This window comes from Rhea americana, unplaced genomic scaffold (assembly GCF_003343005.1).
Source record: "Rhea americana isolate MKP2758 unplaced genomic scaffold, rheAme1 scaffold_36, whole genome shotgun sequence".
NCBI classification, from domain to species: Eukaryota; Metazoa; Chordata; class Aves; order Rheiformes; family Rheidae; genus Rhea; species Rhea americana.
In genome coordinates this window covers 5,588,846-5,602,167 of record NW_028186490.1, presented here as the reverse complement: position 1 = coordinate 5,602,167, position 13,322 = coordinate 5,588,846, and the positions used below count along the sequence as shown (strand labels likewise).

Sequence of the window (13,322 nt, the reverse complement as noted above, 5' to 3'; positions counted from 1 at the left end):
CCCCCGCGGCCCCGCTCGCCCCTCGGGGGGCTCTTCGCCCCCACAGCGGCGGCCGGCGTTAACGGAGTTGTGTCTGCGCGGCCCTGGAAGGGCCCCCCGTGCTTTCCAACCGTGGCCGGGCCCCCCTCGGGAGCGCCCCGAAAAGCCCGCGCACCCCGCTCCGCGGGGAGGGCCCTCACTAGCAGAGGGYTACGGGGCGCCTCAGCTCGCCCCTTCCCTCGAAGGGAAACCATCCGCCTCTTACCCCACCGGAACAATTCMTTGCCTTTCCAACCTGACCAGGCAGCTCCACTCCTATTCCCATCAGCGGGAATTCTGTTACTAATAAAGCAGCTGTACTACACATGGCGGCAAAAATCACCGCTGGTGCTAATGGCCAGGGCCGCGCTCCGGTGCGCTCCGCAGGGGCTTGGAGAAGTTTCCCTTGGAGCGTGTGCTGAAGAACGCAGCACAACCTTTTCCACATGCTCCTTTTTTCCTTACTTTTAATGCAGACRGCTCTGCACACCTAAGTCACGTACAAAACAAGCAAGCCGCCTGCTTTCAGTCCAAGGCGAGATCATGACCAAAGTATTAATCCAAAAGAGAGGCCAGAAGTATTACTTAGAGAGCCAAGAGTAACATAAGGACTTACAGGGAGCAAGAGTGGTAATGCCTAAAAGGATTAGATGTTAGAAAAGGATTAGAACAGCCGCAAATCAATTAGCTAATGTAATAATTTGTCAGATGAGGTCATTAAAGGCTATCACTGGAGGTGTTCAAGACCGATGGCATCATTACTTCATGTGTCTTTTGTCTCAACATGTCCCCAAACATTTGTCAGCCTTGGGACCTGCTCCAGCTTGCACTGAAGTTAAAGGGTACAGGGATGAAGTCTGGGAGCTACTGTRTAATATTTACATTCTGCAGGAATTGTTGCGTGATCCATGACCCTTGCGGTTACCTTTGGGTTCAACTGGGCAAAAGTTTTAACGTTATACACAACACCATAGTGGTTCACAACAAAAATGAATGCCGTTCCAGGTGTGACAGTCATCCCSTGTGAGTCTAGTAGTCCAGATTTGTTTTGTAGCTCTTAACGTCTGTATGTGAGACTAGCTAAACACCCTCAGAAACCACTTTACCTAAACATTGTTTTCAAGTAGAGGTGTATGTGATGGCTGCGAGAAGTCCTGAGTGATGACAGTAATCCAAAACATCTGGGAACAACACCTTTAAACAATTCCTTACTACTTCTCTCCATACGTCAACCCTACCATCCCCATAAGCCAGGACTGCCACAGCACAAATGCACCCCACGAGATTCCTCTTCTCCCTCAKAATTCCAGGATGGTTCAGAGATTCTCCTTTCCATGTAAACAATAAAATTTGTATATGGCCAAGAATTTGGGTGTGGGAGAAGAAGGGGGAAAGGTGCAGCCAGGTGGCAAGAGATGCTAAATACCATGAGTGTGTGCTGTTAGGCCTTGAGCTTTGGTCCGATCTTAATGTTTGTGTATATATATATAGGCAGGGGTGGTTTAAGGGTCAGACACAATAAGCAAATGCATAAAGCTTGGTGGAATAGTTTTGTGACAATTTTTATAGCACATCCAACTTCAGCTACTCTTTCTATGGAATTCAAAGCACTTGGGGTGCAATCCCTCCAGCCTTAAGCCTCCATATGCCTTCACACATGGTCCTGCGCCCTCCCATGTGCCATCTCCAGGGCATGCTTGACTAGAAAAAGGAGCCAACTAATTAAGCTATTCCTTCCAAAACCTGATCACTTTTTCTTGGGGTAGGTGAGGGGTGAGAAGGAGAGCAAGTTAATTTTGAAGGAGCTTAGTTCAAGCACCAGCATGGGGTAGGGATGCACTGAGGCAAGGGGAAAAAGGACTTGGACAAATGATTTAAACTGGCCCAAGAAAGTTTGAAATTTCACCCTGAGCTTCCCACCTCTTTCCAGTTCCAGGACGGCTGTGCATGGGGTACACAGTGAACTGGAACAAGGATAACCCCCGCTTGCAGGATACCAGGAGAACTCATCGGTTTGGCCACAGGGAAAGAGTTACAAAGAACCACAAACATATGGTAAGGCTGCAACAAATACTGTTATTTTGCTTTCTGGATTTCCAATAATCATGGCAGAAAAGAAAGTCTAAATCCATGATCTCGTAGGAACAGCTACAAAGCTAACCCTGCAGACAGCCTGCAATGTTGGTCTTGAAAGGAGCACCCCACCACCACAGGCCTATACGCCCTACAGCCAGTGCAGAAGAGAGAGGGAGGAGTCAGCAGAGGACAACCTTTCGGGCTTGCACCAACTTGCCACTACTTGGTCCATCACTACTAGTTAGGTCGAACAGAGGAGGCTTTTGTTAACATCCTCTGACTATGGAGAGAGCAGTTCACACTTCCCAGAGTTATTGTTTCAGGCACTCTGCCAGGCAGCCTCTTTACACCCTTCATTTTCAGAGATTTTCTTTGCAATGCTAATTGATAGAGACTTAGATTGTGAGTTTTGTTTTTAAGCGAGATTCCAGGAAACACGATGGCAATCTCTGCCTCCCCCTCCTCCCGCGACATATGGACTTGGCTTAACGTAAGAGATAATTTCTGCTACAGCTGCACTTTGGTCATACCCTGATACAGGCAACACCACTGACCAGCTCTTGCTGCCCATATAATCCTTTGGTATCTTGCTGTTGCATGCGATCGTAATGAAAAGAACTGTTTGTGAGCCTCCCCATCCCTCCTCTAAACTGAATCGGGAATAATAGTCTTTCTTTTTCTTTTTTATTTTTTTGCTGTATTTTTATTCATTTCACAACACACTCTAAAACAGATGCCAACAGAATTGAAAGAGGGGAATAGGACAAGTGTGAGAAAAAGAAGCAGGAATACCCCTGAAAGCAGTATGCCTAATAAAAGCAACATTTATTTGATCTATAGATCCTCCTCAGGCTCCAACTGAAATTATGGCATTTTTGCCCTGGGTTTCAATAAAGTCAGAATGTGGAACCTGCTCGGTCTTCTGCCAATGCCCCTTTATGTTAGAGTCAGGGTATAAGGGCATCTACAGAGGAATCCAAATCACACAGGGAGAATGCTGAAAATAGAGCAAAAATTAAGGCCATGTATGCAAAGGACATTTAGGAGAGACACCAAAGTTGCTAGAGAAGGACTAGTTATAGCGCTCTTTAGAATGGCTGTGGAAAAGGTTTATATCGATCCTGATCCAGATCAGGGCACCAGCAGCTCCTCTCCTCTCTCCCTCCTGAGCTGCCTTAGCATTAGGAGATGCAAGGAAGGCGCCAGAAAGATGCTTGAGGGAGAGGCACGACGAATCCTCAGTGCCACCTGGGCCCTGTTCCCTGGCGCCTGCCTGGGGATTCTTCGGAGAAGTGTGGCCCTCCAGACATCAAACATTTTCTAGGGCAGTATAGTGCTATTGATGTTTAAGCAGAACTTTCATCCTGGAGGAGGCCAGATCAATTTCACTAGTTGGTCTTCAGACATTTACACCTCATAAAAAGGATGCTCTTGCCCTGCTTATCTAAAGTGCATCTTCAATTATCTTTTGGTACACCTTTTGCAGCCCATTACTTACCAGTCAACACTGCTTTAATTAGGAGCTTGGCAGTAAAAGACAACCCTTACATTACTGAAATAAAAACACCACAAAACAACCCCAGAGACTTGCAAAGAGATTTCATGTTTGAGTGTAAGTCTGTACAATTCAAGAGACCATAGCTTCTCTTCTAAAAAGATTTCTGCACAATCCTGTCAGAGGCAAATGTCCCCCTAGGAGTGCACTAAAGAACATGAAGAGCCAAGATATGTTTGTGCCCTCACCTGCTCTTCAGAGGAGGGAGCATCTGCAGTGAGTGGTGTACCTTGTTTTGAAAGGGGTTCAGTCACTACATATACACACTTCCATGATGTGTCTGTCTGTACAAGCAGCATGGTGACACATTTTGCAGCTGGAACAACGAGGGGTGAAACTTATAAACCTGAGAGCATTCATTCCCCAGTCCAAAACTAGCCCAAGAGAGTCGCCACTTGCACCACTGAGCTCTTCCTTCTAGTAAAAATATTATGCCAGAGCATTGTTGTACCTTCGTTCATGGTAAATGGTGGGAGGAAACAACATTAGACTTAATAAGACGTATGAGAGCAAACTAGAACAAAAAACATTAGCATAAACTGTAAAAAAATACCAGGGTTGCTTTAACTCAGTTCCTATTAAAGTCAAGGAGAAAGGCATTAAGCCAATTTCACATAACTTTTGAAAAATCTCACATTTAAATTTTTCTTATATTTATCCCTTAGAATAATTCACAGTACTGAAATCTGAATCTTGTCAATAATTGAAAGGAGGTTAACCACGTAAAAATGGCCGTACTAAGACCAAACTGTCTGGCTAGCCTGATATTTCACTCTCCAGCAGTGACCAAAAATGCATACCTGTCAGGGAAGATATGTATGTGTAACCAGCTCAGTCAGCCATATAATGCTGCCTTTCCCTTAGTACTCTTGCTGTCATTTTCAGCTCAGAGTTCCTGAGGTGGATGAGAGTTTCTCTATATAAAGAAAACACAATAGGCTTCTATTTTGTGAACTTATCCAGCTTCTTTTTGAATCAATGTAAAATTTTAACTTCCAAAGCATCCTCTGATTAGGACTTCCACGGCTTCATAGAATCATGAAAAAAAAAACTTTTTATTTGCTCTTATCATATTGTCATTTAGACATATTTGGTGCTTGTTGCCTCCAACACAAGAACTTGGAAACAACCTACCCTGGTTGTGGAGTCTCCAAGCTGTCCATTATTCGATCCATCTCCAACACTTTCTTCCCTCAGCTACCTCAGCTACCTAGACTGAAGATTCCTAAGTTACTCAGGGTAGCTGATCCACAGTTACTCACCCTGTGGCACTCGTTCCATGCCTTTCTTCATTCATGTTGCTCTTTTCAGAGCTTTTTCCAGTTTTGTTGTGTCGTTCCTGAGAAAGAAAGGTCAGAATGACTCTTGGTTTCTAGGATGTAAACGAACCATGCTGGTTCTGTTACTGTTCTGTTCTCCATTTCTTTCCTAATAACTCCTAATATTAGTTTCATATTTTGACCATCACTGAGTTGGCATTTTCATTAAATTATTTCTCAAACCCCAAGGTCTCATTCCTGAGTCACAATGGTCACGTTGTCTGAACCTGAAAATGGTTCACTACTTGTTCCCTCATCATGCTGCCTATTGCTGAACTTTTGGGTCGTGTGACAACCTTGAAATTTTCATCCCTTTCAAAGGGAAAACTGCTTCAATTTTCAAAGAAAATTTGACAGGGGAGGAAATGGAAGCCAAAATGCTTGCAAAGTTGTTGTATTAAAAGGTAGCCCAGCCCAGCCTAAACCGTTCATTTCTCTGATGGGCTATGGAAAAAAAAAATCTTAGCATATAGAGGAAGGAGAGCTACAGGCTTGCTGAGAAGATAGTGATTAGTGCTCCTGCTAGTATGTAATACAGTGTCTCTTGTGTTAGCGGAGAGGTCTCTTCTGTGGGTCAGACACACCTTGCACAAAACAATGACCTAGAGTTTGGTCAGGCTCAGCCTCAGCCTGCAAAGACTGTCACAGAGCAGGACAGCTCTGCAAAGTCCTCATCAGTACTGTATGGGCTGGAGAAGGATCACCACTTGTAATATGCCTATTGTGTAAGTTACCAAAATTCACATACTCCTCTGAACTGGAAGTAGAAAATCTGTGCAGTGATCTGTGCAGTACCAAACTTCCTCTCTTCACTAAAATCTTGCCACAACAAACATCACTGTTTCTTGAGCATTTTCTTCCCCAAATCCAGGCTGGGCCTCCAGAGCATTACTGGGTACAGTTCAGTCTGGCAGGTCCTCACTTGCTCCAGCACCACTGAAATCAGTACTGTTTCATTTTGCTGCAGCAGTATTTTAAGCCCCCTTATGGTCAGGTACACAGTGTGCATTATTTTACTGTAGGCCTTTCCCTTGTGCTCCCCACCATCACCCTCATGGTATCTCCTTTTCCTGTGTAACAGAATCTCTGTCACCCACATTTCTGCTGTTTGTGTAACTGGCAAATGCCCGACGACTGATCAGCTCGAGAAGCAGTTGTGGACTCTTAGCACCTTAGAGGACCAGACCTCTGAACTGCAGATATTTTAGGACATATCTTTTTTGTATATCTGTATCTTTTTTGTGCTGCTAGCATGCAAACACACTCGTGATACCATAGAAATACTACAAATCACAACATCCTAGTCTGCCAAACTTGATTACGATAACCAGTCACCTAAAGACCAGTGAATTTGGCCTTAAGGCTATTCTGCTGGGACTGGAGACAGGTTGTCTGGAGTCTTCTCCTCCCTGTTCACAGAACTATCGCTCTAACCTCCCTTGTCAGTTCTACTCCTTCCCGCCTCCCAAACAACATCCCCACCCATGTGGTTGTACTGGAAGTGCTTCCCACCCATCTCACCCATCTGCTAGTGACCCCACTTTTTACTGAATCTGTGCAGGCTTTTTGTAATGCAGCCAGTTTTCTGCTCATAAGATTCCTATTCCAGGCCCATAGGAGAAAAAAAAAAGAGCTAGAAAATTGTGTCAATTGACATGACTTTTTCCTTAACTGAGAATCATGTTAAAAATGCATTAGTTGGTCCCAGCAGACCCCAAGAATGGTGCAGTAACTGGAAACCTTTCCTCTTTCCCAACACTATCCTCTCCCGTGTTTATTACCATTCATGTAAGAACTTGGCAATCTAAGGCAGCATCTTTTAAAATAGGAAGCAGAAAGGAAAAGTTAGGAATTCCTTTGGAAAAAAATCAAGAAGTGATATCAGAAAGTTATGTATTTAAGTACACAAGCACTGTCATCAAGTGGTTAAAGTAGGTAACAAGGCATCAAAATGCTGATGGTTTATCGGAATCTTACTCCTTTGGCCCATTTTAACCACTTAATGTATAGATTAACCACTGGAGGATACTGGCATGCAGTCATGGGCCCCCAATCCGTCTTTAATAGTTTCTGAAAGTCTAAATTACGTAGACCTTTCCAGCATAACCAATATCAACAAGGCTGCCTAGTCAGACATAATTTATCCTGACAAGGCAGGTTTGTTGGCTAGCATTATTAATTAGCCTCCCCAAAGACATAATATATTCTTTTGACCATTCACCTTTTAAAAAATTTAGTCACTTATAGCATAAATCCAACCTTTGTACGCTGAGATTTCAAATGAATGCTAATTATTTCTGTTTCACTTTTTTTTTAAAACCATCTCACATGTTAAAAGAAAACCATCAGAGATGTTCACAAAATATTTTTTTGTGGGGCTGAAGTTACTGACTTCCAACAGACATCAGTAAGGCCAACTATAGATCTGTAAAAAGCACAACTGTGATCAAAACTGAAGCTCTTTTGCAACCTGGGCTTCCAACCAATGAGCTTTTGTACTGTCTAAATACAAGGGTTTATTAATGCAATGTTGGTTGAAGTGCATCATGACATAAAAGTCTGTTTCATCTTTCTTTTGCTTTTTAATAGTAGGAAACCATAGTGATAGTATGGACCTTTGACATAAATTCATCTCTACAGTAAACAAACTGAATTTGTAGTAAAATCAATGATAAATTCAGTTTTACAGCTTATAGGTATTACTTACTTCTTCATCTTTGCAAAAACTAAAAAAAAAAAAAGAAAGAAAAAAGAAAGTTTGAGGTCTTTAGAGCTAACAATTTCCAAGGCTTGAATTACTCAAAACGTGACTGTAAAGAACTAGCTTTATCAAACATTCATGGAATCAATTCACCTATGAGAAGGATATGTTAGGGGTATGTGAGAAGATTTATTCATTTCCAAGTCAAAAAGAGTTGTCCATTACAACAATGCGCAGAATTAATATGCTCCTTTGTTCATCTTATGCAATTCTCATTGCTCTTTTAAAAAGATTTACTTTGCAAGCATGTGAATTTGGCATTCTAGTCATGAAAATCTTGACCATTAACTTTAATACTGTCATGTTTGTGGAACTGTAACATAAAATATTTTGTAAAACCATACTCTTGTTTCATTTCTCTAGTCTTAAGCTTCAAACAGAAATAACTTCTAACTCGAATTCAAACAGAAATGATTTACAACTCCCCATTAGAAAATTTAAAAACATTAAAGGAACTGTTTTCTAATTCAGTTGCAAGTCAAATTAGGAATCAGGCATTGTTTGCTGTAAGTTTATAATAACACTATATCTTTTAACTCTGAGGAAAAAAAACGTTTAATTGGTAGTTCCATCTCCTTAGGTAACTTTCACTGAATACATCTCATCTCTTTCATACCAGCTTCAAATCCAGTTTAAAACTGTATGCAGTTCATTCCCAAGTGATTTCCTAAAAGGAGCCCAATCCTTTAATCCTTATTTATATGGAAAGTTGCTGTTTACACAAGTCACATCACTGACTCCAACTAGATGACTCACACAGTGAAGGCTTGGTCTGGATTAGATTTAGCTGTTCTTTTTCTTTCTTTCTTTCTTTCCTTTTTTTTTTTTTTTTTCCAAGAATTTTAAAAGACACAGAACAGCTAACATGTCTCTATCTAGTCTCTGGCATCTACCAAGAACACAAAACAAAGGAGGCAGACTACCTGGCAAATACCCTTTGTACTTCCAGAAGAAAGTGAGATAGTCAATATCTCTAAGTTAGAGATAGCAAACATTTCTAAATTGGAGGGGGGACGAGTTTTCTATGCCATTAACTACAACAGGCAACTTCAGTATTTGAAAAATGAAAAGAGTGACATACTTCTACAATGTGTGAAATGAGCCAGATACGTCTCGGGGATTAGACAGAAAGAAGGCATGGGTCCAGTTTATTGTTTTCAACTGAACTAACCCATCTCAGTTTACATACCTACTCATTATGGAAACTTGGGGATCCTACAGACACAACCTCAGTGATTTATTTTTTTAAACTGATGTACTCGTCTTTGAAATCTTGAAGGAAATTACGCACCCTTCATTTTCATGTTACTATATGATTAGTACTAACTTTACCTGTTGATCTCGTTATGACATCTATTTCAGACTTMAATTCTTAAAGAATACTCATGGTTTTAATTACCAATCTGAATTTGAAAACTAAACCAAATGACACAAGTGAAAGATAAATCTTTGTGTGCAACTATAAGAGAGCGCACATTTTTTCTTCCTCGCTTTCTTTAAGATTATGATTTCCCTCAATTTCCTACAGCCTTTACTACTATAAAAATAGACTCAACAATCAGTGTAGCCTGAAGCAGGGGTAAAGCTAAATTAGCTCATGTACTTCAAACATGTACACAGCTCTATCATCATCATGTCAGCTATGCTGATTGTTCGCTACCAATATTTGCATGTAATCTAGCATAGGAAAGGCCTAAGGGAGAACACAAAGTTGCTTTAATCCTGTCACACAAAAATACATGTTCCAATCGGTAAATCAGAATTTGACCTCTAATAAGTATGGTCAGGGCTGATTGAGCTGTATGCCTGCAGTAAGCCATGATACGTGGCCTGCTATTGAGAGCTGCCAACTCGCAACAGCATGCCAGATCTTAATTCAGTCACTTGTGACTCTGGTGAAGAGAACAGGAAAGGAAAAAGCAGAAAAGTTCATAGTTATGGTTGGTGAAGCACAGCATGCAGAAACAGTTTATTTCCTATAAACTTGAAGTAAATTGGTTCTGCATTTTTTGGTACTCCACATAAAACTGTGTTTGGGATTTGTAATTTCTAAGATTATACTTGCCAATAAATGCAATTCACTGACAAAAAAAAAAAACAAAAAACAAAAAACAACAATTCCAGTGCTGAGGCCGCAGAAGCACTTAACCTGATCCAAGACATGAAGGTATATATTCAGTATGATGGAAAAAAAAGCTTTCCAGATGGAGCCTGGAAATTGACTCCCCCAAATAAATTGTAAGGCACATACTAACACCACCTAAGAAACAGCAAGAGAGACAACAGAAGTAATTATTGAAGAGGATTCTCTGTCTTTTGAGATCTTCAAAATAAGTTCAAATCCTCCCCCTGAAAAGTATGCTTTAAGTAAGTGGAAGTTACTGAACTTAACGGAGAGAAACCAAGTAAGATTTAATGGCCTGTGATGGCCAGGCTAAATGATGCTTTGGGAATTCTGGCCTTAAATTATGAAAACTGGAATTATGTTCACCTTTCTGGTGTACTCCAAAGTCTCCTGTCTCTGTCAAGAAAAATAGCCTTTTAAAGGCAGGTCAAAGACATTGCCATGGATTGGGGAGGGGGCCACTGTAAGTCCACCCCCTAAAATGCCTGAACCAGGAGCTGTCTTCATTAACCAATCCACTCCCAAGTCCTAGGTCACTGAGACGCGCAGGGCTAGTGGAGCTAGCCGTGTCCAGCAACCGGGAGCACTGTCAGGCACCACACACACCRCCCCTTCCCGTGTGCCACGTGCTACGGCACCTGGTTTTGTGACCATGCTCTAACAGACTAGGAAGAATGTCTCTGACTGTCAATAAAAAGGTCAATCAAATATTGTTTGTGAAAGAGAAAAATGAGGAAGGCAGCTCCGCCTCCTCTCCCTACATGACACAGTATCAGCAGGCGTTACTGAGGTGCGAAAGGAAGGATGACATCATCTCTGACCTCACCGAGCTGCCTGCTAGGGAGCCTCCTCTCCACCAGCATTTTTACAGAGTGAGYCGCTTACCCTCGGCGTGAGATTCTGCTACAGCGAGCGCAGTAGGCACTGGGGCCGCAGCAGTGGGGCTCCCCACTGCCCTGCCCATGCCCTGCCTTCCACACCCCGTTTCTTTGCATATACTTTACATTTACATACAAATGCAAGTATAAAGATGAAGGTTTGTGCAAAATTCTAAATAATAGAAATAAGAATGTTGTTACAGGTGTGTGTGTTTCCCCTTTTGTTTAAACCAGAAGTAGTTCAAATAATTTATTTGGTATGAAGCATAGATCTCAATATGCATTGTAACCAGTTAAATCTCATAAACACACTGCAAATTAATTTACATAGAACTATCCTTACCCATATATTTTAGCCTGGCAACCAAAAGCTATATCTCATCTTTATAGCTTATCCATGTATTCAGTTCACACACTTATTTACTGGGTTAATTGCTGTAAGCCACTGATTTCACTTTTCTTGTACTTTTTATCTTTTTAAAGACATTGCTTCTTATACCAAACTAGCTTATGTAGCTGTACCCAATTTAAAACATTTAAGACATTCCTTGCTTTCATGTTACATTCCCACACATCCTCTGGGGCCCTGTCCTAAGAGCTCCTATGAAAAAATCGCTGTTATCGCTGCTGCAGTGGAAGCGCACGATGTCTGTGCTTTGGCCGCAGTGACAGMGATCTCCAGGATCTCCAGGCTGCTTCACTCCCTCCCCATTTCAGTTCTTACAGCCCAGTACAAGACAAGTTTCTACCTGGTATCACAGCATGGGAAGTGCATTTCTTTTTTTTTTTTTTTTTGAAAGGGGCCAGGTTGATGGGGGGAAAAAATCCTTCTCCCGTGCCCTTCCCTCCCACCCCCTGAATGTGCTAACTGAAATCCCCTAAAAACTGTTTCTTTGAGCACAGACCAGGTGGGCTGTGCACATTTGTGCCAAAGGCACTCCTGCACATTTTCCTAGGGCCCATGGCACTAGCACTTCCCTTGGGCCTGCTTTTCAACTTCACCTGCCTTCTCTAATTTGTCGTTCATCATTTCCACCACAAGAGAGCACCAGTTGTTTAACTTCAGTATTGTTGACCTCGAGTTGAGGTGAATGTATCAGACTAGCAATGGCCTAAAAGTGGCCTATGTAATTAAGGCAAATGTAAATAGCTGAGGAAGGAGGCAGGCATGCTGGAAAAGACAGTGCATTTCAAACTAGATTCGTGGTAATTGTCAGGTTTTTCCCTATCTCTAAAACAGATTGGTGTGGTTTATTTATAAAGAATTAAGCTGAAAAAAATCACTCCAAGTTTTGTGTCCTCCTCACCCCCCAAATTTCATGATTGTTATTAGTTCCAATTCTTAACCTCCTCGTTTAGGAGTAGACCCAGTTCCTCCACTACTAGAGAGAGTCCAGYGTAGGGCTACAAGGATGATCAGAGGGCTGSAGCACYTGCCCTGTGAGGAACAGCTGCAAGAGCTGGGCCTCTTCAGCCTGAGGAAGAGTGAGGGGGGATCTTATCAATGTGTGTAAGCACCCAAAGGGAGGGTGTCAAGGGGACGGGGACAAACTCTTTCCAGTTGTCCCATGTGACAGGACAGGAGGCAATGGGCAGAAATTGAAGCACAGGAAGTTCCGCCTGAACGTGAGGGGGAATTTCTTCCCTGTGAGAGTGACAGAGCCCTGGCAYAGGTTGCCCAGAGAGGTTGTGGAGTCTCCTTCTCTGGAGATACTCAAGGCCTGCCTGGATGCAACCCTGTCTAACACGCTCTAGGTGACCCTGCTGAGGGGGGAGGTTGGACTAGATGATCTCCAGAGGTCCCTTCCAACCTTACTGATTCTATGATTCCAGGACAGCCAACTTCCTGACCATGTGACTGGCACAACAGTATCTCCAGAACACCACAAGGCACAAGACAGGGTGACTGTATGCCACAGAGGGCAGAGAGGTCCCTGGGAGCAGACCACAGGAAGGAAGTGACTTGGCCTTGCTCTACCTGTTAATGGTGGCAGCCTCCAGCAGCATCCTTCCCTAATTGCATGAGGTCATGCATGCATCAGTCACTGGGTGACCTGAAACAGCGACACCGCCTGCAGCAGGCCCTACAGCTTTGGTCCCTCCTGGGGCACCTACGACTTGGCGTGGCCAACAGCCCCCGCACTGCTGATGCACTGGTCACACAGCACAGCTGCTGGCACAGAGGGTGCTTGACATGTGAGAGCCTGAGGGCGGCCCACACTCGTAGTTCGTTTCTAGCTAAACTATGCTGCTGCCTCTACAAGGAGCTTACACAGCTTTGGGCCGAGAGGAAATCCTCCCACCCCAACCTCAAGCATTCTCGCCCCGTGTAAAATGGCGGAGCACTTTCATCACGGGCCCAGGACCTGCCCGCCGCAGCTCCCGCTCTCCCGGGCACGCGCCGGGCCACCTGAGTCACTGCCTGCCCGGCGCTGCGGCCATGTAGGGCACCGGCGCTAGACAGCAGCATCACGCCAGCCCCACAGGGCCGCGGGCCCCGCCGCCACCTCACAGCCCCAACGGCCGCGCACCTCCTCCCGCCCCGCCCCAACGGCCGCGACCCCGCCCCCACGGCCGCGCACCTCCTCCC

At 43.6% G+C, this 13,322-nt stretch overlaps 1 protein-coding gene across 1 annotated transcript in view; it reads right to left on the bottom strand.

Annotated features, from left to right (window-relative positions):
- The window catches only part of LOC146591795 (uncharacterized), a 2,577-nt gene extending 2,231 nt beyond the window's left edge, over positions 1–346 (bottom strand). The window contains exon 1 of the mRNA XM_085312183.1: positions 245–346. Within this exon, the coding sequence (XP_085168309.1) occupies positions 245–346 (102 nt within the window). The remainder of the gene's footprint in view (positions 1–244) is intronic.
- Positions 347–13,322: the final 12,976 nt, after the last annotated feature.